At 39.4% G+C, this 23,965-nt stretch overlaps 2 protein-coding genes and 2 long non-coding RNA genes across 7 annotated transcripts in view; 2 read left to right on the top strand and 2 right to left on the bottom strand.

Moving 5' to 3' along the window:
- The window catches only part of LOC138406785 (uncharacterized), a 44,136-nt gene extending 32,713 nt beyond the window's left edge, over window positions 1–11,423 (bottom strand). Inside the window, exons 1-7 of one of the 2 annotated variants that reach the window (XR_011240157.1) lie at window positions 11,285–11,423; window positions 10,723–10,876; window positions 10,576–10,621; window positions 9,860–9,917; window positions 8,180–8,248; window positions 7,402–8,017; window positions 6,734–6,884 (exon numbers count right to left, since the gene is read on the bottom strand). This is a non-coding gene — a long non-coding RNA (uncharacterized lncRNA). The remainder of the gene's footprint in view (window positions 1–6,733; window positions 6,885–7,401; window positions 8,018–8,179; window positions 8,249–9,859; window positions 9,918–10,575; window positions 10,622–10,722; window positions 10,877–11,284) is intronic. The other variant, XR_011240158.1, reaches the window with a different exon arrangement.
- The window catches only part of ptprb (protein tyrosine phosphatase receptor type b), a 58,441-nt gene extending 44,167 nt beyond the window's left edge, over window positions 1–14,274 (top strand). Inside the window, exons 25-40 of one of the 3 annotated variants that reach the window (XM_069519943.1) lie at window positions 6,741–6,890; window positions 6,981–7,120; window positions 7,200–7,336; window positions 7,419–7,525; window positions 7,923–8,028; window positions 8,658–8,738; window positions 9,068–9,085; window positions 9,186–9,267; window positions 9,873–9,963; window positions 10,547–10,623; window positions 10,711–10,845; window positions 11,341–11,463; window positions 11,538–11,695; window positions 12,054–12,189; window positions 12,419–12,539; window positions 12,919–14,274. In XM_069519943.1, coding sequence (XP_069376044.1) covers window positions 6,741–6,890; window positions 6,981–7,120; window positions 7,200–7,336; window positions 7,419–7,525; window positions 7,923–8,028; window positions 8,658–8,738; window positions 9,068–9,085; window positions 9,186–9,267; window positions 9,873–9,963; window positions 10,547–10,623; window positions 10,711–10,845; window positions 11,341–11,463; window positions 11,538–11,695; window positions 12,054–12,189; window positions 12,419–12,539; window positions 12,919–12,941 — 1,685 coding nt within the window. In that variant the 3' untranslated portion in view covers window positions 12,942–14,274. Of the gene's footprint in view, window positions 1–6,740; window positions 6,891–6,959; window positions 7,121–7,199; window positions 7,337–7,418; window positions 7,526–7,922; window positions 8,029–8,657; window positions 8,739–9,067; window positions 9,086–9,185; window positions 9,268–9,872; window positions 9,964–10,546; window positions 10,624–10,710; window positions 10,846–11,340; window positions 11,464–11,537; window positions 11,696–12,053; window positions 12,190–12,418; window positions 12,540–12,918 lie in introns of all 3 variants that reach the window. The other 2 variants (XM_069519942.1, XM_069519941.1) reach the window with 2 other exon arrangements.
- Window positions 14,275–16,636: 2,362 nt separating this feature from the next.
- On the top strand, window positions 16,637–17,896 carry LOC138406784 (uncharacterized). Its single transcript, XR_011240155.1, has 2 exons — window positions 16,637–16,818; window positions 17,240–17,896. It is a non-coding gene; the product is annotated as an uncharacterized lncRNA (long non-coding RNA).
- Window positions 17,897–18,514: 618 nt separating this feature from the next.
- The window catches only part of LOC109647831 (calcium-activated potassium channel subunit beta-4-like), a 17,600-nt gene continuing 12,149 nt past the window's right edge, over window positions 18,515–23,965 (bottom strand). The window contains exons 5-6 of the mRNA XM_069519940.1: window positions 23,941–23,965; window positions 18,515–22,806 (exon numbers count right to left, since the gene is read on the bottom strand). The exon at window positions 23,941–23,965 is cut by the window's right edge and continues 103 nt beyond it. Of these exons, the coding sequence (XP_069376041.1) occupies window positions 22,482–22,806; window positions 23,941–23,965 (350 nt within the window). The 3' untranslated portion in view covers window positions 18,515–22,481. The remainder of the gene's footprint in view (window positions 22,807–23,940) is intronic.

The raw sequence follows: 23,965 nt of genomic DNA, 5'->3' as shown, positions 1-23,965 counted from the left end.
GATGACTTCCGAAATCCCGAAAAAACGACATAGTAAAGTATGACTTCCGAAATCAGGAAAAAGCAACATAGTAAGCTATGACTTCCAAAAGTCTTGAAAAAAACGACATAGAAAGGTATGACTTCCGAAATCCTGAAAAAACGACATAGTAAAGTATGACTTCCGAAATCAGGAAAAAAAACAAGATGACTTCCGAAATCCCGAAAAAACGACATAGTAAAGTATGACTTCCGAAATCAGGAAAAAAAACAAGATGACTTCCGAAATCCTGAAAAAACGACATAGTAAAGTATGACTTCCGAAATCAGGAAAAAAAACGAGATGACTTCCGAAATCAGGAAAAAAACGACATAGTAAAGTATGACTTCCGAAATCCTGAAAAAACGACATAGTAAAGTATGATTTCCGAAATCCTGAAAAACGACATAGTAAAGTATGACTTCCGAAATCAGGAAAAAAAACGACATAGTAAAGGATGACTTCCGAAATCCCGAAAAAACGACATAGTAAAGTATGACTTCCGAAATCAGGAAAAAGCAACATAGTAAGCTATGACTTCCAAAAGTCTTGAAAAAAACGACATAGAAAGGTATGACTTCCGAAATCCTGAAAAAACGACATAGTAAAGTATGACTTCCGAAATCAGGAAAAAAAACAAGATGACTTCCGAAATCCCGAAAAAACGACATAGTAAAGTATGACTTCCGAAATCAGGAAAAAAAACAAGATGACTTCCGAAATCCTGAAAAAACGACATAGTAAAGTATGACTTCCGAAATCCCGAAAAAACGACATAGTAAAGTATGATTTCCGAAATCAGTAAAAAAAACGACATAGTAAAGTATGACTTCCGAAATCAGTAAAAAAAACGAGATGACTTCCGAAATCCTGAAAAAACGACATAGTAAAGGATGACTTCCGAAATCAGGAAAAAAAACGAGATGACTTCCGAAATCCCGAAAAAACGACATAGTAAAGGATGACTTCCGAAATCAGGAAAAAAAACGACATAGTAAAGTATGACTTCCGAAATCAGTAAAAAAAACGACATAGTAAAGTATGACTTCCGAAATCAGGAAAAAACGACATAGTAAAGTATGACTTCCGAAATCAGGAAAAAAAACGACATAGTAAAGGATGACTTCCGAAATCCCGAAAAAACGACATAGTAAAGTATGACTTCCGAAATCCCGAAAAAACGACATAGTAAAGTATGACTTCCGAAATCAGGAAAAAACGACATAGTAAAGTATGACTTCCGAAATCAGGAAAAAGCGACATAGTAAAGTATGACTTCCGAAATCAGGAAAAAAAACAAGATGACTTCCGAAATCCCGAAAAAACGACATAGTAAAGTATGATTTCCGAAATCAGTAAAAAAAACGACATAGTAAAGTATGACTTCCGAAATCCTGAAAAAACGACGTAGTAAAGGATGACTTCCGAAATCAGTAAAAAAAACGACATAGTAAAGTATGACTTCCGAAATCAGTAAAAAAAACGACATAGTAAAGTATGACTTCCGAAATCAGTAAAAAAAACGACATAGTAAAGGATGACTTCCGAAATCAGGAAAAAGCGACATAGTAAAGTATGATTTCCGAAATCAGTAAAAAAAACGACATGGTAAAGTATGACTTCCGAAATCAGGAAAAAAAACGACATAGTAAAGGATGACTTCCGAAATCAGGAAAAAGCGACATAGTAAAGTATGATTTCCGAAATCAGTAAAAAAAACGACATGGTAAAGTATGACTTCCGAAATCAGGAAAAAAAACGACATAGTAAAGGATGACTTCCGAAATCAGGAAAAAGCGACATAGTAAAGTATGATTTCCGAAATCAGTAAAAAAAACGACATGGTAAAGGATGACTTCCGAAATCCTGAAAAAACGACATAGTAAAGTATGATTTCCGAAATCCTGAAAAAACGACATAGTAAAGGATGACTTCCGAAATCAGGAAAAAAAACGACATAGTAAAGGATGACTTCCGAAATCCCGAAAAAACGACATAGTAAAGTATGACTTCCGAAATCAGGAAAAAACAACATAGTAAGCTATGACTTCCAAAAGTCTTGAAAAAAACGACATAGAAAGGTATGACTTCCGAAATCCTGAAAAAACGACATAGTAAAGTATGACTTCCGAAATCAGGAAAAAAAACAAGATGACTTCCGAAATCCCGAAAAAACGACATAGTAAAGTATGACTTCCGAAATCAGGAAAAAAAACAAGATGACTTCCGAAATCCTGAAAAAACGACATAGTAAAGTATGACTTCCGAAATCCCGAAAAAACGACATAGTAAAGTATGATTTCCGAAATCAGTAAAAAAAACGACATAGTAAAGTATGACTTCCGAAATCAGTAAAAAAAACGAGATGACTTCCGAAATCCTGAAAAAACGACATAGTAAAGGATGACTTCCGAAATCAGGAAAAAAAACGAGATGACTTCCGAAATCCTGAAAAAACGACATAGTAAAGGATGACTTCCGAAATCAGGAAAAAAAACGACATAGTAAAGGATGACTTCCGAAATCAGGAAAAAGCGACATAGTAAAGTATGATTTCCGAAATCAGTAAAAAAAACGACATGGTAAAGTATGACTTCCGAAATCAGGAAAAAAAACGACATAGTAAAGGATGACTTCCGAAATCAGGAAAAAGCGACATAGTAAAGTATGATTTCCGAAATCAGTAAAAAAAACGACATGGTAAAGTATGACTTCCGAAATCCTGAAAAAACGACATAGTAAAGTATGACTTCCGAAATCCTGAAAAAACGACATCGTAAAGTATGATTTCCGAAATCCTGAAAAAACGACATAGTAAAGTATGACTTCCGAAATCAGGAAAAAAAACGACATAGTAAAGGATGACTTCCGAAATCCTGAAAAAACGACATAGTAAAGTATGATTTCCGAAATCCTGAAAAAACGACATAGTAAAGGATGACTTCCGAAATCAGGAAAAAAAACGACATAGTAAAGGATGACTTCCGAAATCAGGAAAAAGCAACATAGTAAGCTATGACTTCCAAAAGTCTTGAAAAAAACGACATAGAAAGGTATGACTTCCGAAATCCTGAAAAAACGACATAGTAAAGTATGACTTCCGAAATCAGGAAAAAAAACAAGATGACTTCCGAAATCCCGAAAAAACGACATAGTAAAGTATGACTTCCGAAATCAGGAAAAAAAACAAGATGACTTCCGAAATCCTGAAAAAACGACATAGTAAAGTATGACTTCCGAAATCAGGAAAAAAAACGAGATGACTTCCGAAATCAGGAAAAAAACGACATAGTAAAGTATGACTTCCGAAATCCTGAAAAAACGACATAGTAAAGTATGATTTCCGAAATCCTGAAAAAACGACATAGTAAAGTATGACTTCCGAAATCAGGAAAAAGCAACATAGTAAGCTATGACTTCCAAAAGTCTTGAAAAAAACGACATAGAAAGGTATGACTTCCGAAATCCTGAAAAAACGACATAGTAAAGTATGACTTCCGAAATCAGGAAAAAAAACAAGATGACTTCCGAAATCCCGAAAAAACGACATAGTAAAGTATGACTTCCGAAATCAGGAAAAAAAACAAGATGACTTCCGAAATCCTGAAAAAACGACATAGTAAAGTATGACTTCCGAAATCAGGAAAAAAAACGAGATGACTTCCGAAATCAGGAAAAAAACGACATAGTAAAGTATGACTTCCGAAATCCTGAAAAAACGACATAGTAAAGTATGACTTCCGAAATCAGGAAAAAAAACGAGATGACTTCCGAAATCAGGAAAAAAACGACATAGTAAAGTATGACTTCCGAAATCCTGAAAAAACGACATAGTAAAGTATGACTTCCGAAATCAGGAAAAAAAACGACATAGTAAAGGATGACTTCCGAAATCCTGAAAAAACGACATAGTAAAGTATGACTTCCGAAATCAGGAAAAAAAACGACATAGTAAAGGATGACTTCCGAAATCAGGAAAAAAAACGACATAGTAAAGTATGACTTCCGAAATCAGGAAAAAAAACGAGATGACTTCCGAAATCAGGAAAAAAAACAAGATGACTTCCGAAATCCCGAAAAAACGACATAGTAAAGTATGATTTCCGAAATCAGGAAAAAAAACGACATAGTAAAGGATGACTTCCGAAATCAGGAAAAAACGACATAGTAAAGTATGACTTCCGAAATCCCGAAAAAACGACATAGTAAAGTATGATTTCCGAAATCAGTAAAAAAAACAAGATGACTTCCGAAATCCCGAAAAAACGACATAGTAAAGTATGACTTCCGAAATCAGGAAAAAAAACAAGATGACTTCCGAAATCCCGAAAAAACGACATAGTAAAGGATGACTTCCGAAATCAGGAAAAAACGACATAGTAAAGTATGACTTCCGAAATCCTGAAAAAACAACATAGTAAAGTATGACTTCCGAAATCAGGAAAAAAAACGACATAGTAAAGTATGACTTCCGAAATCAGGAAAAAGCGACATAGTAAAGTATGACTTCCGAAATCAGGAAAAAAAACAAGATGACTTCCGAAATCCCGAAAAAACGACATAGTAAAGTATGATTTCCGAAATCAGTAAAAAAAACGACATAGTAAAGTATGACTTCCGAAATCCTGAAAAAACGACGTAGTAAAGTATGACTTCCGAAATCAGGAAAAAAAACGACATAGTAAAGTATGACTTCCGAAATCAGTAAAAAAAACGACATAGTAAAGTATGACTTCCGAAATCAGGAAAAAACGACATAGTAAAGTATGACTTCCGAAATCAGGAAAAAAAACGACATAGTAAAGGATGACTTCCGAAATCCCGAAAAAACGACATAGTAAAGTATGACTTCCGAAATCCCGAAAAAACGACATAGTAAAGTATGACTTCCGAAATCAGGAAAAAGCGACATAGTAAAGTATGACTTCCGAAATCAGGAAAAAAAACAAGATGACTTCCGAAATCCCGAAAAAACGACATAGTAAAGTATGACTTCCGAAATCAGGAAAAAGCGACATAGTAAAGTATGACTTCCGAAATCAGGAAAAAAAACAAGATGACTTCCGAAATCCTGAAAAAACGACGTAGTAAAGGATGACTTCCGAAATCAGTAAAAAAAACGACATAGTAAAGTATGACTTCCGAAATCAGTAAAAAAAACGACATAGTAAAGTATGACTTCCGAAATCAGGAAAAAAAACGACATAGTAAAGTATGACTTCCGAAATCAGTAAAAAAAACGACATAGTAAAGGATGATTTCCAAAATCAGTAAAAAAAACGAGATGACTTCTGAAATCCCGAAAAAACGACATAGTAAAGTATGACTTCCGAAATCCTGAAAAAACGACATAGTAAAGTATGACTTCCGAAATCCTGAAAAAACGACATAGTAAAGTATGACTTCCGAAATCAGGAAAAAACGACATAGTAAAGGATGATTTCCAAAATCAGTAAAAAAAACGAGATGACTTCCGAAATCCCGAAAAAACGACATAGTAAAGTATGACTTCCGAAATCAGGAAAAAAAACGACATAGTAAAGGATGACTTCCGAAATCAGGAAAAAACGACATAGTAAAGTATGACTTCCGAAATCCCGAAAAAACGACATAGTAAGGTATGACTTCCGAAATCAGGAAAAAAAACGACATAGTAAAGTATGATTTCCGAAATCAGGAAAAAAAACGACATAGTAAAGGATGACTTCCGAAATCAGGAAAAAACGACATAGTAAAGTATGATTTCCGAAATCAGTAAAAAAAACAAGATGACTTCCGAAATCCCGAAAAAACGACATAGTAAAGTATGACTTCCGAAATCAGGAAAAAAAACAAGATGACTTCCGAAATCCCGAAAAAACGACATAGTAAAGTATGATTTCCGAAATCAGTAAAAAAAACAAGATGACTTCCGAAATCCCGAAAAAACGACATAGTAAAGTATGACTTCCGAAATCAGGAAAAAAAACAAGATGACTTCCGAAATCCCGAAAAAACGACATAGTAAAGTATGACTTCCGAAATCCTGAAAAAACGACATAGTAAAGTATGACTTCCGAAATCAGGAAAAAAAACGACATAGTAAAGGATGACTTCCGAAATCAGGAAAAAACGACATAGTAAAGTATGACTTCCGAAATCAGGAAAAAGCGACATAGTAAAGTATGATTTCCGAAATCAGTAAAAAAAACGACATGGTAAAGTATGACTTCCGAAATCCTGAAAAAACGACATAGTAAAGCATGACTTCCGAAATCAGGAAAAAAAACGAGATGACTTCCGAAATCAGGAAAAAACGACATAGTAAAGTATGACTTCCGAAATCAGGAAAAAAACGACATAGTAAAGGATGACTTCCGAAATCAGGAAAAAAAACAAGATGACTTCCGAAATCCTGAAAAAACGACATAGTAAAGTATGATTTCCGAAATCCCGAAAAAACGACATAGTAAAGTATGACTTCCGAAATCAGGAAAAAGCGACATAGTAAAGTATGACTTCCGAAATCAGGAAAAAAAACAAGATGACTTCCGAAATCCCGAAAAAACGACATAGTAAAGTATGATTTCCGAAATCAGTAAAAAAAACGACATAGTAAAGTATGACTTCCGAAATCAGGAAAAAACGACAGTACGACACGTCGAGTAACGACACGAAAAAAGTCATCCATCTATTGTTTTGCTCTTTGTTAATTTTACTCAGTGTGATCTGTTACCTTCCAGGTCCTCCCGTCCCGTTCCCCAGCGTGCGTGTCAGCGGGAGGTCATCGAAGGTCACGTCGTCCTCCATCTTGTTTCGCTTCAACTGTTCCTGGTTCAGCGACGCCAACGGAGCCGTCCGATACTTCGCTGTGGTCGTGGCCGAGTCTGATGGTAAAAAACACGAACATTTCAAACTAGACCAGAATGTTTTTGGTTTTTCAAACAACCAATCAGGTCCAGACTTAGTTTCTTTCTCTTCAGCCAACGAGCTCCTGCAGCCGGAGCAGCGCCACCCTCTGCCCTCCTACCGCGACTACATCAGCAACTCATCCGTCAGAGCCTATCAGACCGCCTACTTCCCCAGCCGCTGTCCGCAGGATACAGAGACCTCTGTTGGACAGGTACGATAAAGACCCCGGCTGCTACTGTGCGTTATTATTTCTACGACTTCAGTCATAGTGATTGATGGTTATCGATCAGGTGGTGGAGATAAACCTGGGGGCAGGAGGGGACCGACTGGGTGGGGCCTGTGACCATTACCACGACGACGACCTCTATCTGAGTGACAGCTACGGTGGCTTCTGTGACGGACCGCTGAAAGCAAAAACATCCTACAGGTGCAAAAACCAGAAGAAACCATTGCCAAGTGTTGATGAGCAAGGCAGCTTTCACTCATACTGACCGTGTGTTTGTTTTCAGGCTGAGTGTTCGAGCCTTCACGAAACTGTTTGATGAAAACCACAGCGAGTTTCCTGAGCCGCTCTTCACAGACACTTTCCTGTCGACGCCGCTCAGGACTCAAGCAGGTGAAACTGAAACACACACACACACACACACACACACACACACACACACTTCATTACTTATTTCAAGAGACCATCGTTCACTGAAGTGCTCGCTCTTCATTAGAAACGTGTTCATGCAGCTCGTCTCTGAACTGATTCATCACAAACTGATTGAGCTGTGATGTCACCGTTAATTTGAAATGATTGTAAACATGAAACGATGACATCGTCATTTATCACAAAGATTCTTTTCATTTTTTCTCTTTTAACGTATATATTGTTTATAATCTGACGTGTTTCTGCTGTGAAACCGTTTGAATATCAGATTCTCTTCATTGTTTTCCTCGTCTCTTTCTCCCCTCACGTCTCTGCGCACAGCAACTGTAGTTTTATGTTCATGTGTGTTGTTCTGTGTCAGAACCTCTAGGTGGCGTCGTGGAGGGTTTGAGTGCTGGGATGTTTCTGATCGGGATGATGGTGGCCGTCGTCTCTCTGCTGGTTTACAGACAGCGGCTGCGCAAAGTGTGAGTGTTAACATTTATTTCTATTTGTTCCATCTTTTAAAACCATTTGAATTCAGTTTTATTATTCTTAACACTGCGTTAATCACTTAATCAATCACAGACGAGCTCAGAGGCATCGCACCGAATCTGTCAAAACATGTGCTGTACTTACTGAGCTGTAGTTCCCAGGTGTGCCACTAGGTGGTGCCTCTCACCGTTAAGGACCAGGACCAATGATCATCTGATTTAATAAAATAACAAAATGTCAGGTAGAAAATATGTGATGAATAAAACCAATCGATTTAACATACAGCTTAATATAACATTTATAACATAAAGCTTAATAAAGCACATTGCAGTGAATGTACTCATCGAGTTTCTCATGAATCTATATAAAGAGCTGATGTTCTCAGTGTGTTAGATTTGATTCCACTCATTGTATAATGAAGATGTGATGTGTTCGTATTTACAAATCAAAGTTTCCACTGAACCTTCTGTGTTCAGATGTTTGTTGAACTGAGATGTGAAAACCTCTGATTGCTCAATTTACACTTGAGTAAATGTTTAGTGAACGTTAAATAATCCAAAGATATCAGCTTCCATTAGGTTGGACCTGATCACTAAATGTGTGTGTGTGTGTGTGTGTGCAGGGCTGTGCAGGAGAGCCCGGTGGTGAGGATGAGTATGTGGAAGGAGGTTCCAGCTGCTGGCATGTATATGGGAGTCAGGAGGTAAGTGTGTGTGTGTGTGTGTGTGTGTGTGTGTGTGAGATCTATGATTATCTTTCTTCAGTGTGAGAGATTAGTTTCCAATAACTCCTACGTCCAATATGTGAGTGTGTGAAGAATTAGTTTCCAATAAAGTTCTCGCTCAGTCAGATTACTTCATCATGCTCCGTCCACAGCAGCTGTTAATTACTGAGTGTGTGTGTGTGTGTATATGTGTACACACACACACACACTCAGTCACAATAAAATGTCCCCTTTCTTATGAACGACCTCATAGATGTTAATCATTGAAATTGATGATCTATAATAACATGTTTTATTTTCTGTTGCAGTAATCGTCGAGTCACCAGGTGAGAATCTCTCATTTCTGATGAACATTAACAATGAATGAAACATCTGTTTGAATGACAAACATCTGTTTGAATGACAAACATCTGTCTGTGTGCACAGTCTCGTCAAAGCCTGTCACTTCGAGTCCCATCTGACCAAACTTCAGGCCGACTCCAACTACCTGCTGTCTGAGGAGTTTGAGGTAAAACCTTCAGATTAGATCTGATGTCAGTCACACAAACCAATATTTGCTCACGGAAGATAAATAACGCTGGTTACCATGGCGCTGGAGTGTTGACGTCACGCGTCACACGACCAAACGGTGTAAAATAAACTGAACGTACGTTTCCACAGAGACGAGTTCATGTTTAATCACGATTTGATATGATCCTGTTTCCCAGACGACCGTTGACGTGTGTTCCAGTATAAATTTAATTAAATCTCCTCGTTATTGCTGTAACGGAGTTTAATAGGTCAATGAATGATGAGGTGTGGGAAACAAGTAGCGACACTATGATATCACATGATTAATGATGTGACCTGAACAACTAGGTTTTGTAGATATTTGATGACATCATCTTTGGACATTTGGGATAATTCCTAATATCTTAGATCAGATAGGTAATTATTGATCTAATCAAATAAATAAAAAATTAAAGTAAAGCTCAGTAATTCAACTACCAGCGATAAGATGTCAAACTTCTAACATTTAAAAACACACTTCATTAATTTTCAGTATATTTGGTAAATGTGTATTAAAATGTGAATAAAGTTTCGTATAAAAGATAAATCACCCCGTGTGTTCAGGATCTGAAGGATGTGGGTCGGAATCAAACCATGGACGTCGCCCGGCTGCCAGAGAACAGAGGAAAGAACAGATACAACAACATCCTGCCATGTGAGCAATGAATGATCACATCTCGTGTGTTAATTCAACTCGAACTGAGATCGTTAGAAACTTTAATTAACGAGACATCACCTGTTCCCATGGCGACAGTGACCCGAGGTGATAAAAACACTGATAACCTCCTCACTCCAGGTCATATTCAGAATGGAAAACTATCTTTAAATATATTTTTGTTCTTTACTTGTTTTTCCTTCTTTCACTCTGAACTAAGCTCCTGAAATTCATCCTCCACTTAAACAGATTTTTATAAATGATGCTGTTTGACTTTCAATGATCCTCGTTGAGCAAATTCAATCTGACACGTTAAAGTTTAAAAATAAATATCACATACAAAACAATTGTCACTTTCAAGAAGCTTGTGTGTGAGTGAGTGAGTGAGTGTGTGTCACAGTTTAAATAAAGTGATTACGCCTCACTCAGGTGTAACTGCAGCCAATTTTCTATATAAACAGAAAAACATGATTTGTGACTCGAGGTGAAACATTTTCAACAACGTCTCTATAATTAACTGACACACACACACACACACACACACACACACCCTGAATGTGATTTAATGTGTTTGATTTTCTAGATGATTCTACCAGAGTAAAGTTGTCCTACCTGGAGGACGACCCCTGCTCCGACTACATCAACGCCAGCTACATCCCTGTAAGTAAACAACACACGCACACGTTAACAACATGCACAGTAACATAAGGTACTGACCTCTGTGTGTGTGTGTGTGTGTGCGTGCAGGGTAATAACTACCGCAGGGAGTACATCGCCACTCAGGGTCCGCTGCCCGGCACCAAAGATGATTTCTGGCGGATGCTCTGGGAGCATGGCGTCTACAATGTTGTCATGGTGACGCAGTGTGTGGAGAAAGGACGAGTGAGTCACAGTAAAAAGATGTTGTATCGCCCTGTCGATGGAAGAACCGTGTTCTTGAGATATTTAACTTGTATATTTACACTTGTGTCAAACATGATCATTTCATTTATCCTAAGCTACTGACAATAAGAGCATCAACCACGACAACAAACCAAACAACGAGGATCAAGTTCATTAGCTTCAAACGAACCCGACAGAGTGCTAAACTTAATTAAATGCACAAAGTGGCTCTGGATAAAAAGCATCTGCCAGATGACATGTGATTAGAAACTCAGCCACAAGAGACACTTCTCACTTTAACCAGAGAAGACATGAGTTTAACAAAGTCTCTTAACTTCACAGGTCGACAGAAAAGATTAAAGCCCTTTAAATCTAACGTCCTCAAACACTCAGTGGAACTAAATCCTAGAATTCAAGACAAACAGGAAGTCTAGTTCACCTTGTTCTATCAGAATAAAGTCTGATGCACACAGTGTGAACCTCTCATGTCTGCAGGTGAAGTGTGATCAGTACTGGCCGGCGGACAGAGAACCTCTGTACTACGGTGACCTGGTCATCCAGATGCTGTCGGAGTCCGTCCTGCCGGAGTGGACCATCAGAGAGTTCAAGATCACCTCGGTAACGACTCGTTAACTCCTCCGGTCGCTCATCACATGTACTAATTAATAACCAGTGCATCCCGTGTGTTTCAGGAGAGCAGTTACCCTCGGGTGCTGCGTCACTTCCACTACACCGTGTGGCCCGACCACGGAGTCCCGGAGAGCACCCAGTCCCTGATCCAGTTCGTCAGGACGGTCCGAGACTACGTGGACCGATCCCCCAGCACCGGAGCCACGGTCGTGCACTGCAGGTGAGACACCGTTTAATTTAACAGCTTCTCAGAAACAACTTTACGTCTGATATGTTTCTAGAGAATGATTCTCTCGTGTGGCGTCGTTTTAAAACTCCAGTTTATTCGGTAAAGCTCATGTAAGTTATGTTGGATAGCAGCGTCTTAAAATAATATTCTATATATTACCTGCAAATGAATTCATGACATCGTGGTCATTTAAAACTCAGGTGTTTACATTTTGACAAGAGCTACAACATCTGTAATTAAACATTCTAAAACAACACATTTAAAATAAAGTGTTTGTTTATTAACACCCTTGTGTGTGTGTGTGTGTGTGTGTGTGTGTGTGTGTGTGTGTGTGTGTGTGTGTGTGTAGTGCTGGTGTTGGACGCACCGGGACCTTCATCGCACTGGACCGGGTTCTGCAGCAGCTGGACTCTAAAGGAACCATCGACCTGTACGGCTGCGTGTTCGACCTCCGCCTGCACCGTCAGCACATGGTCCAGACCGAGGTACAGCGTGCACACCGTCTTTTCTCCGTCACACAAACGACAACATATGTTGATTAAACTCGACTCGCAGCAACAACCTGAAAACACCTGATGATCTTCATCCAGTTTCATTTTTAACAAGCAAATAAACCGAAAACTGTCTTGTACTCAAACCGGTTTTAACATTAATAATGTTCAGGCAGTGACTCTGGAGTCACACAGGTAATAATCACGCTGTGTGGCGTTGCAGTGCCAGTATGCCTTCCTGCACCAGTGTGTGCGGGACGTCCTGAGAGCCAGGAAGCATCGCAGTGAACAGGAGAATCCTCTCTACCCCATCTACGAGAACTTCAACCCCGAGTACTGCCGCGGTAAGAAACACGAACCTCAGCATCACGATCTTTAGACTGACTGAACAGAGAGTGACTGACTCCAGACCTGCTGCGTCTGATCTACCATCAAACGATGTTCACTATCAGAGCTGGAAGCAAACGTTCAATGGGTAAATGACGGAAATGAAAAGTAAATCAAACTTTTGCAGATATTCAGATTCTCATGACGATTAATATGATTTATATTAAAACGTTTCAACGATGCGACTTGTGGCCCGAACATTTGAAAACAACTTTTCAAAAGCATCAAATCTTAATTTAAGCTAGAATTCAACATTTCTCCATTTTTAAATCATTGATTTTCAGATTCACTGAATCTTAGGTCAGAAATCTCACCTGTGTTTTCGTGTCTCCTCAGATTTCATGTACACCGGGCGTTAAAGTGTGGACGTCGTCCGTCTGTCGGAGAGAAGAAACGTTTCTGTTCATCCTGAAGAAGTTGAAACCATCTGAGCGAGAAGAGAGCGTGAGCTACACATCGGACCAAACCACCATCTGAGCAATAAAACCATTTATGATGTGAAGTCGTTTTAAATTCACCTCAAACTGCTGATTTCAGATTTAAACACAATTCAACACGTTTTCTAAGATTTCAGGGAAGTTGGATTATATTAGCTTCACTCCCGTTTTTAATTTCTCCAAAGTCACATTTAGAAAATGGTTGGAGGTGTGTCTAAACATTAAAGCTGCTCCACCATATTTGTTCCACGTGGATCTTTGCCAGCGTGAAAAATAAAAACCCCAGAACGTAAATGAACCCATGTCTTTTATGAGTTTGGAACCGGCTGTCAGAACCAAGTCTTTTGGTTGTTCTCAGGTCTTTGGGTTTTAACAAGATTATTAAAAACATGTGTTTTTCCAATCTGACGTCAGATCACCAGCTAATATTAATATTGACTGATCACAGGGAAGGAAAGAGCATCCTCACATTATTACTGTATGTTCTCACATACTGAGACTTATAAGCTGTTTATTTAAAAGGTCACACATATTGCTGTATGTAAATATTGGTGTAATACTTGTTTTTATACAATAATGAATATATACCATGTTATTTTAACTGTGGGCGATGTTTCAGAAGTTGTAAGTGAATATAAACTGTCCCTGTTTTCAAACTTCAGTGAAATTACTGCTTTTTTAAATTCTAAAACATAAAACTTGTTTTAAACGTGATCATGAAAGTGGAAGTTTGAATATAATGCAGAACTTTTATGTGGTTTTTACTTATTGACTGTGGTTAAGTTACTTTTTGGATATTGGCTTTGTAAATTGTTTTTAATCTTCAAACTTGTGCACATTAAAAACAGGGACATGCACACACATGCAGAGAAGCTCATAACTTTTCATATTAAACACTGTATTTATTAAAATATATAAAATGTATAATCGGATTGTTTTTCTTTTATTTCAAAAGTATTAGAAGTTCACATTTAAAGTATTTGGTATGTTCTCATTTCTTTGTCTTTTACTTTCCATGTTTGATTTGTTTTTCAAAAGCACCATTGGTTGGTTTTGTTGGATTTTTGAAAAGAAAATGGGGATTTGCAATAATTAAAAACATTGTGATACAACACAAAAAACTGTTTCTATAACTGGAAAGTTAAGAGAATGTAATCAGCACTTTTTATAAAGTTCTGTCTCTCGGCCGTCGGATCAATATCACACTGATTATAATTAATTCATTGATGCCAAATAAACATTGTTGACAAAATAAGTTCCACGTGATTTATTGGATATTTGAACGGAACAGTTTCCGTAAAGAATCAGTCGCATTGTGTTGTGACACTTTAGTTTGAAAAATCATTTCAGTCTATTTTATTTTTATGACAATTCTAATCTCTGACATTTCATAATTAACTTTGACTTAAATCTTTCACACAACTTGTTTCACTTAAATATTTTTTTCATTCATATTGATAAATCTAAATTGCTTTTAAATTATTTTTTTTTTACAAAACTTAAAAAAACATTTATTTTATATACATTTTATTTATTTTTAAGTTTTGACTTTATCCTGCAAACCTTTTATAATTAATCCTTTTATTCATTTTAGTTCAGAAACTGAAAAAAGTTACGAAAGTGAAAGTTTTTCAGCGACTGTGTCTAAAAGTTTAGTGTACCTGTTGTTGACAGTGACGTGAGACAGTGACGGTCAGTGAACCACAGAACATGAAGTGACTCCAAAGTAAAAGAAGAAGCTGCAGCTGCTCTTTCTCTCTCGTCTGCATCTTAGATTCTCAAACTTGTGATCTCCATATTGATCTAGGACAGACTGAGGCCACAGCAGAACTGGGTAACCCACATGCAGCAGCTATCAGGGGCTTAGACGCTCTAAGTCCCTGTTACAGCGGCCGAGCCGAGTCCGATTCCCCTCGGGACCGAACATCCAGCTCCTCCTCCCTCTCTCTCTGGCAGAGATTTATTCAGAGGCAACGTTAGAAAACCTGCGACGTCCCACAGAGACACGTTTCTAACATTTAACAAAGTGCACAAACACACGATTTAAAGGAACGAACAACAAGAACCAGGACATGAAGACCGAGGCCTGAACCACGACAGTCCACTGTCCCACTGTCCCACAACTAGTCAACACCTCGAGGACCCTTCACAATAAAAGTCCCATACAGATACACTGCTTATGATGACAGGAAACACAAATTCACTGACCAACCTTCCACAATAAGGCAACTTAATAAAATAGTTTACATAAACTACTTTTAAACCACCAAACGTTAAACTATAAAACTAACTGGATATCGTTGATGGTAATAAGAAATGATTCAGTTCATTTCTTCTATATTGTTTGTTGTGTGTCTTTTTCCTTCTTTCGTAATCATGAAAAGTGTGAAACTGTGATGATTCAAAATTTCCTATTGTGACGTCACAACTATTGTCATGATTCATTGTTTTGTAGAAAAAAAATTAGAAAATATTTTTTTGTCACTGATTTGATCAAATCTGTATAATTTGAGACGGTTAAGAAGCAAGAACCTGAAATCATTGTTTCAAATTATTTTTTAGAGGTCTAATGGTGAAACTTTCCATTTATTAGGAGAATTACCTTTTGGTTTCATTTCACACTCATTACTTTAATTATGTCTTTAACTATAAACTGTCACAAAACAGCCCGTTAGGATTATTACCCAGAACTTAAAGACACAATAAAGATGGAATTATTCACTTCATAATTATATCAAACATTACGTCAAGAACGAGCAGGTTATGACATATTTTATTATTTCTATTTTGTCGCAGCTCTATTCATGATATCTGAAGATATAGATTAATGAGAGAAGTTAGAAAATAAGAAAGTTGATATCGTGTTTACACTTCTGAGATGAATCTAAAGTTTCAGCTGGTGTTTAAAACCCAGACTGAGTTGAGGAGGGAGCTCAGCGCTGCTGATCCTCAGGGTTTTAATGGGCTGAGGAGGAGGGGGAGGAGGAGGAGGGGGAGGAGGAGGGGGAGGAGGAGGAGGGGGAGGAGGAGGCGGAGGAGGAGGAGGCGCCTCACTGTGAGTTCAGGTCTGGACAGAAGAGGTTTTAACGCCTCAGAGGGGCGGAGTCAGTCTGCAGGTTTTCAATCAGCGAGCTGCACAAAGTTTCTGATTCAGACAAGGAGCAATTAACAGTGTGGGCGGAGCTAACACAGGGTTTGTCTCCGAGATGTGACGACAGACGTGACGTGATGATTCCAGGAAACTGCTCAAGACCAGACTTTCATGTTCTTACGTCACTCTCTCTATTTACAAAACACGATGCTGTGACGTCACATCTGTAACTGACTGTGCACAGGTTAAAGATGGACGACAGCACGAGTCCTCCCTCTCCTTCATCGCTCCTCCTCCGTTACTGTGACGTTTCAAACTGTATTTCAAGAAAATTAAATTCTACAACTTCATCTTTCAACAATGTTTTCGAGCCGGATGGAAATAAACTTTTCAAAAGCTCGAGCTGATTGTTTCCTCTTTTAAATAATAGAATTCATATAATAGAATAATTCAAACCTGAGTCACAGTTCAAGTCAAATCTCTGAGCAAGAAGCAGAAAGTTCAATAAACGAAGCGACACGAAGCGACACGAAGCGACCTGAGCCGAGACTCACCCGAGGGACAGAACCGAACAAACCGGAAACACAACACAACACAACACAACACACACACACACACACACACACAGTGGATTCACTTTACTCACCATGTTTCCGGATGAAGTTCGTCAGTAAAATCCAAATCTGCTTCCTGAGGAATCTCCAGCAGGTTGTGTGTTCGTGTCCCCTTGTGTCTCTGTGTCTTTGTCTCCTTGTCTCTCTGTGTCTTCGTGTCCTCTCTGGGTGTAAACAGGTCCCATCAGACGAGCAGGTGAAGTTTCAGAGTCATGATTAGAAAACATCTGTTCACGAGCTCGACTTCAGCTGACAAACAAAAGCCGCCGCATGCTAACACATGCTAACGCAAGCTAACACAGCTGGAGAGCAGGAAGTGATCCAGCGGTGAGGAGAGAGCCAATCACAGCTCTCAGAGGGGAGGTCTGAATCACCTGGATCGCCCCCTGGTGGCTGGGTGCGGTATCGCTCATAGACCTCCCTCATGTTAGCGGACGGGACACGGACCAAACTGAAGGAATCAGAGAAGATGTTACAGAAATGTTTGTCGGATAAAGATGTTTCTGTCATTTCAGGAAGTTCTCGTCACGGGAACTAAGCGGAGACCGACTCCTGATTGGTTGAGTTCATGTTCCAGCCGGACCTGGAGTCGTCCATCTTTATTCTCAGTATTTACACATGGTGACCAGGCCCCGTCTCAACTCGTCTTCTACAACCTCTACATGATCCACACCCCATCGTCGGGTTGTTGTGGGTTTAAAGGGAACATGGAAGCGTCAGGGATCAGAGTTAATCCTGGTTGATCCTGCATCGATAACACAGACACATGATTTACCTGTGGTGTGGAATTAACGCTGCCGTCCAAGAGGAGACGGGTCAATATGTGTATGTGCACGAGAGTCATTGGATATTCATCGATTGCAGAGAACGAGTGGTCTGACTTAGACAATACAAGAGAGAGAGAGAGAGTGTGTGTGTGTGTGTGTGTGTGTGTGTGTGTGTGTGTGTGTGTGTGTGTGTGTGTGTGTGTGTGTGTGTGTGTGTGTGTCGTCATTCAGCTCTCTCCATTTCGATGGGATTTGTGAAACAACAGGAAGGAGAGGACAGATGAGAGGAAGGACACACACTCGTCCAAACAAAGCCACATTTCCCTCAGACCTTATTTATTCGTCTGTTCTGTCTCGTCCTCAGATCGTTTGTGTTGTTTCCATTTGATTAAAAAGTCAGAAGCAGATTGTGATGTTCGTGTTTTCCTCATCTTCATTCCAGTGAATCAAACCAAACTATTCTCGTCTTTGTTTGACAACATGAGTCCTTCTCTCCGTCCTCGTCCACCAGGGTCTGAGTTCAGTGGGCGACTCACTGATGAGAAAATCCCACCATCATAACTCTGCACCGGTGTCGGGACGTCTCGTATTGACTCAGTGTTTCTCCGAGGCTGATGAGGCGTACTGTAAATAAATTACACAATCGTTAACGTCATTAACTCGACATGCACAGAAAGATGGGACCAAGAAAAACTAATGATGTTTCAGTTTCTCTAAATCAGACGTTTGCTTTCTTCTTAAATTATATTTCTTTGAGAAACTTGAGTTCAGCATCTAAATGTATTATTTAACTCACAAGTTCTGTCTCTAGAGGTGAAAATAATAATAATGTTAACCCACAGATGGTTCCTACAGAAGTGAGCATACTATGAATATTTTCACTACAAATAAACCTGAACAGAATCGATGTATGATCACAGGAAGAACTCCCTGACTTCTACAACTGATGAAGACTTGTGGTTGAAGTCCTGATAAAATAAAGACATGAAAACTAAAGAGAAACAGAAGAAGCTGCAGAGCGACTCTGAGTTTGAAGACAAAACCTATTTTATTTAAAGATCTCTATCAGGCACTAAAGTTATCATCGTCATCGTTAGTACGGGCGAAGCGGCTACCTGGGTCACATGGTACAGTTCAAAGAGATGGAAGACGACACAGTGCAAAGATCACAGGGAAGATTCAACACGACTGGAACACGTGGATGAAGGACGGAAACACAGTGAACTTAGTTCTGACATTTTACAGTGTAAATAAACTCAGAAGGAAAAATCGTCAGAAAACAAAAAAACAAAAGCAGATTTGAAAGAATGACATTTTCCACTTTTGTCATGAAGAAGCAAAACACAACTTGAAGTTGCTACTGGAGTTCACAGCTTAGCTTATGGCTTCAGATAGAAAAGATCACATTATTCATCTCGGACATTAAGACACCAGCAGTTCATTGAAAATACACAGAGATGCTACAGCGCTGCTACATCGTCTCTGCAGAGGACGGACGATTCAAGAGAAATCCAGAAAAAAGACGACAAAAGGTTTGTTCATTACAGAGAAACAAGAGAAATGAGTCTGATTCAGTCGAGTGTGTTTCCTGTCGCTTAACTGTCACCGTCTCGGAAACTCAGTGAGTTTTGGTTCAAGGAGGAAAGTTTCCATATGAGAGAAAGGAAGAAGGAAACAAAGAAGGAAAGGAGGAAGGAAAGGATACGTGAAATGAGCTAAATGTCCTTCAACGCTGATCATTTTCACGAAGCTACATCCACAGTTCATGTTTCTCTACATTCATGGAGTCGTACAAATTCTTTTCTCTCAATTCGCCGACTGAGAATATGTTTAAGAGTCCGACTGATTTATCTGCAGCCTGATAAAAACATCTTTTATGAACCATATAGAAAAGAATCTTTATTTTCTTAATTCTAGTTGGATTTGGGTTTTAATTATTAACCTGTAAAATATCAAACCTCAGTTACATTTGTTTATCATAAGTTTGTTAAGCTGACTTATCTTTCTAAAATTCATTTTGCACTTTTGTTGAGGCAAAGCATCAAGACGTTGCTGTTGAACATTCAACATAAAGAGAAATAAAGAACATTCAGTTTGTTTTCAGTCAAAAATAAGAGAAACACGTTTTCTGCTCTTCAACAACAAAAACCCACGAGATGCGAATTCTGACTCCGACCAAACGAACCACAGAACACGTTCCCACGGCTGAGCATGAAAACACGTTTTTACAGCCGACACACCAACACGAGCAGTTTGGCTGTTTCACTTTCCACTGGCAGCGACGTCGCCTTGTGGCTGTTGCTAAGCAACGTGTAGCTTCACGCCAGGTCGTTTTTAGACTGTTGAGCTTGTTGGAAAAGTGCTGGTGGAAATCTGATCGGTCAGAGCAGCTCTGCTCTCGACAGGAACCTCGTTTAGTCTCAAAGTTACGAGTTAAAGTCGGAAAATTCCATCGATTCAAATACGAACAGCAAATTCACAAAACAGCACTTGTACCAACAAGTCAGAAATCTAGAACCGGTCTCACACTAGTTGTCAGGAATGAATCCAGACGGAGATTTGAGATCCTGGTTTTTAGACTAAATGAAGTGTTGAGACATAAACTCCTGAGGAAAATGTTTACTGACGTCATAAAGTGAGAAGTGGAGACATTTTCTATAGAAACTACCAGTGGAGTCGCCCCCTGCTGGTCACTACACAGAAGACAGGGTTCCTTCCTCATTGTTATTCTGTCGTATTGTTTTATCTTCTGTCTTCATAATTTTTTTATTGTATTTGTCGTGATAAGATTTTGTATTAAATCATTTGCTGGCTGTGATTTTCAGTGACATCGTATCATTTTGCTTCTTGATATTTAGTTTTTATTTGTCCACTTTGTAGAAGCTGCTTTTAAAGGTGCTGCACATAATGATGATAATAAAGTTACCATGTACGTGAAGTACACTGTGTACTTACTCTTTAATGCAGGAAGTTTCCCTGAATGTCTACAGAGGGTAGGAAACCAGAATCAGATCTGACATCGATGCAGGAGCATGAACCATCTGGAGGGATTCACTAAAGCACCCTACTTTATTCATGGTCTAGATTTTGTCCTCATTACCGCTGAAGGCAGCATCTGAAAAGGCCTCGAGGCGGCGGCCATGTGTCGAGCTGACGAGTCGTGTTCTCCAGAGTTCACTGAGCCTCGTCTGACGGAGTCTGACAGAGAACAGCCTCACAGCGTCAGACTCGTCTCTCGACACCACAGGGATATTTTCACACATCGGTTCCCTGATCTGATTTTTAATTTCAGGTACGATCAGCGACCAAATTCATTTTCTGATGGTTTCCTTTAACAACAATTCACAAGTGCCATGATTGATTCTGTCAGTTTGCTTCTCACTTCTTCATTAAAGATTCATTTTCTCAGACTTCAGTTAAAATGTGTTGCTACATTTGAAGAAAACCTTGTTGATGACGTGTGAAAGAGTTTTCAACTTTTAAAGTCTTAAAAACAGCTTCAGTCCCTGGTGATTCCTCCTGATTTAACTGAATCATAACGATGATGATCGGCTGCTGTTTGCTATCACAACTCTGCAGAGTCGCTTTTGATCCAAATCCCTGGAGAAACTCAGGACCTGGATTTGTCGGTGAGCCCTCCCTCTCTTTGTTCTGGGTCAAAGCTCTCAGGTCGTTAACGAGGTCTGGAGCTCCAGAAGCAACAGGAGTCACTAATGGGCACTCGGCTGAGTCGGGAGAGGATTTGAATACATAAATAAATAATAAAGCAAGTTTAATTATTTAAAATTACACTGATTTAAAAATCTCTCAACATTTACCTTTTAATGACTCTTTACTTTTTGAGGAACTGACACAGATCTGACATTGAACAAGTTAAAACACGAAGATACACATTTAACACGTTATTCTTCTTCAGGAGTTTTGCTACTCTTTATGATCGGAGGTCCACTTCGCTTCCTTCGTGTTGTTGACTCCCTGATTTCTTTATTAAAACTTTTAGTAATAACAGACAAACTATAAATTGGAGCGTAAATAAACAAATGAACATGTATTTAATTTACTGGAGATAAACATCTTGTCATTTTAACCCATTTACACTTTGGTCTCATCCACCAAGTGGTTCATTTAAAATATAATATTTATATTGTTGGTAAAGTAAAATGATATTAGAATATAAGTTTATTTTTATAATATGTAGATGATTTGTTTGCTTTGTTCATAAAGTCCTCGAACGTAGCAACGAGACGTGTTCACTTGATTTTAAACAAGGAACGATTGGGATCTCTTCTGCCCTCTAGTGGAATGAGTCTGTAAACAACAACTCTATCAGCGACGTTAAACCGTAGAGACTGAAGTTGAAAAGTTATGAAGAAGAAACTTAGGAGAGGATGTTGGTGGTTGTCATGGAAACAGAAGAAAGCAACAGGACGTGCGGTGCTTCAGTTAATCTGTAGTTTTTCTTTCAGTGGTGAAAAGTTTAGACGTTCTATCAAAGTGCTCGAGGAGACAGACACGGGTCCAACATGTCTTCAGACACATTAACCAAACCTGCATGAAGACACAAGCTGAAGTTACAGACTTCGGCTCTTTTCAAACTCTCGTGTGGCTGCTGGGTAAACGGGATGAACAGAGGGCTACATATGAGCTTATATTCGAATCTGACTCGTGAACTTATGTCAATAATCATTCGTGATGAAGCTACAACAGAAGAATTGTTGGTTCAAATCGGAGGATTCAGCTCAGCGGCGTCCGGATTTCTCTCAGATCGAGTTCGTTAAAATCAGAAACAAAGATGATTCTCTAAAGTGATTCTGCTGACATCTACAGGCAACAGGGTGAAACGACCCCTCCAGCGTTCACCTCGTGTTTTCTGGTTATACAAACCGCACTAGACAGCAGCGGGTTGACGGTGGCGTTGACTTCGCCCAGCGGCTCATCAGCATCTTTAGAGAAAAGACTTGATGACGTCAAAACAACTTTCCGTTCCGTCTTAATGTTCTCGGTCGCGGCGTCGCACTGGCACCGCAAACAGCGGCAGGGTCCTTGATGGCGAGGACAGCTCAGCGTCAGAGTTTGTCGAGAGGGGGTCTCCGGCCTTGGTGCCGCGGCGATCTGAGGGTGCGACAGAGAGGTCCTGGCAAACCTCGTAAGAGCATTTCCTCTTCTGGAGGGCCTCGGCTCGGACGGCGAGGGAACGAGCGCACACGGTCAGAAGCACGATGAGCGTCCCCAGCAGCAGCGACACCATGGGCCAGAGGACGCAGTGCAGCAGGACGCTGGCGTCGTGGGAACGACGCCACAACACGTCGTCGGGCCTGAAAACACAGAGAACAAGGTCTTATTGATGCTCATTAAGAAAATGCTTTATTTACACAAGTGCACTTAAACTTTGGGGATTAAAGCGTCTCTTCACCTCCAGAACAAAACCAGCTTTAACTTTAAAAAATCCTTCTGAACATTCAACTTTCTATTTTAATAAACCAAAGACGATCTCGTCTGCAGCGTCTCTCTCGTCCCTCGTCCTGATCCTTGGTGCAGAGATAAAAATAAAACCAGACAAGGTCACAGTTGAGCATCGCCTCTGAATAATAGGAAGATTAAGCTGATACCTGAAAGGAAATCTGTTTTTCTCCATCTCATCAATTTTCACTCAGAGCAGTAACCTGAATAAAAAGCTCAACGAGAACGTTGAGCAACTGTAAAATAGTCGATTCTACCATTTTTATTTTAAAATGTCTGCAACACATTTTTCTTCTGTGTTGGGATGAACTTTTCATTTCAGAGATGACGACATGAGTTAAACATTCACCGAACAAGAAGACTTCATACAAACATAGAGTATTTATCATTATTATTATTATTATATTTAATCGTATCTTCTCGAGAACCTCGGAGCTTCCTCCGCGTAAACGTTCTGTAAATAAGTTAAATCTTACAGTTTCCACAAATTACAAGAACGTCTGATTCAGTTGCTCTGGATGTTTTCCAGTTGTATTGAACGAGTCTGACCCAGAAAATCTCCTGCTGCTTCATATGTGAAAGACAAACTCCAGAAAATGTCTGGACTCAATCTTCCACACATTTTGCAGAGTTCATGTCTGAAAGCCTCTGTGGTTACACCGGCGATCCTCCGCCCAATCAGAGTGGAGCTGTAGAAGAGCAGGCACCAGTGGGACTGAAGACTCCGGCTCTGTTTACGACGTCTGCAGGAGAAACAACTCTCCTGTGAAAAATCAGCCTTTAAAAATCGAGGTCAAAGGTCGCCGGCAGTAAATTGCGAAGTGGAAAACGCTCTGTCAAAAACACGCCTCGGTAACTCTGCCGGCCGCCGCAGCGTCTGTAATCTCCTGAGGTAACAATGATCTTCGTCTTCACAGCATCACACCAGCTCCTGTTTCTAATCTACACGCAGCTTCAGACAGACGTGTGAAGGCGAGAGTGCATCTCACCTCCTCTGCTGGTTGAAGAAGCAGG

Source organism: Paralichthys olivaceus, chromosome 23 (genome assembly GCF_024713975.1).
Source record: "Paralichthys olivaceus isolate ysfri-2021 chromosome 23, ASM2471397v2, whole genome shotgun sequence".
Lineage (NCBI taxonomy): Eukaryota > Metazoa > Chordata > Actinopteri > Pleuronectiformes > Paralichthyidae > Paralichthys > Paralichthys olivaceus.
This window is presented reverse-complemented; position numbering and strand designations above follow the sequence as displayed.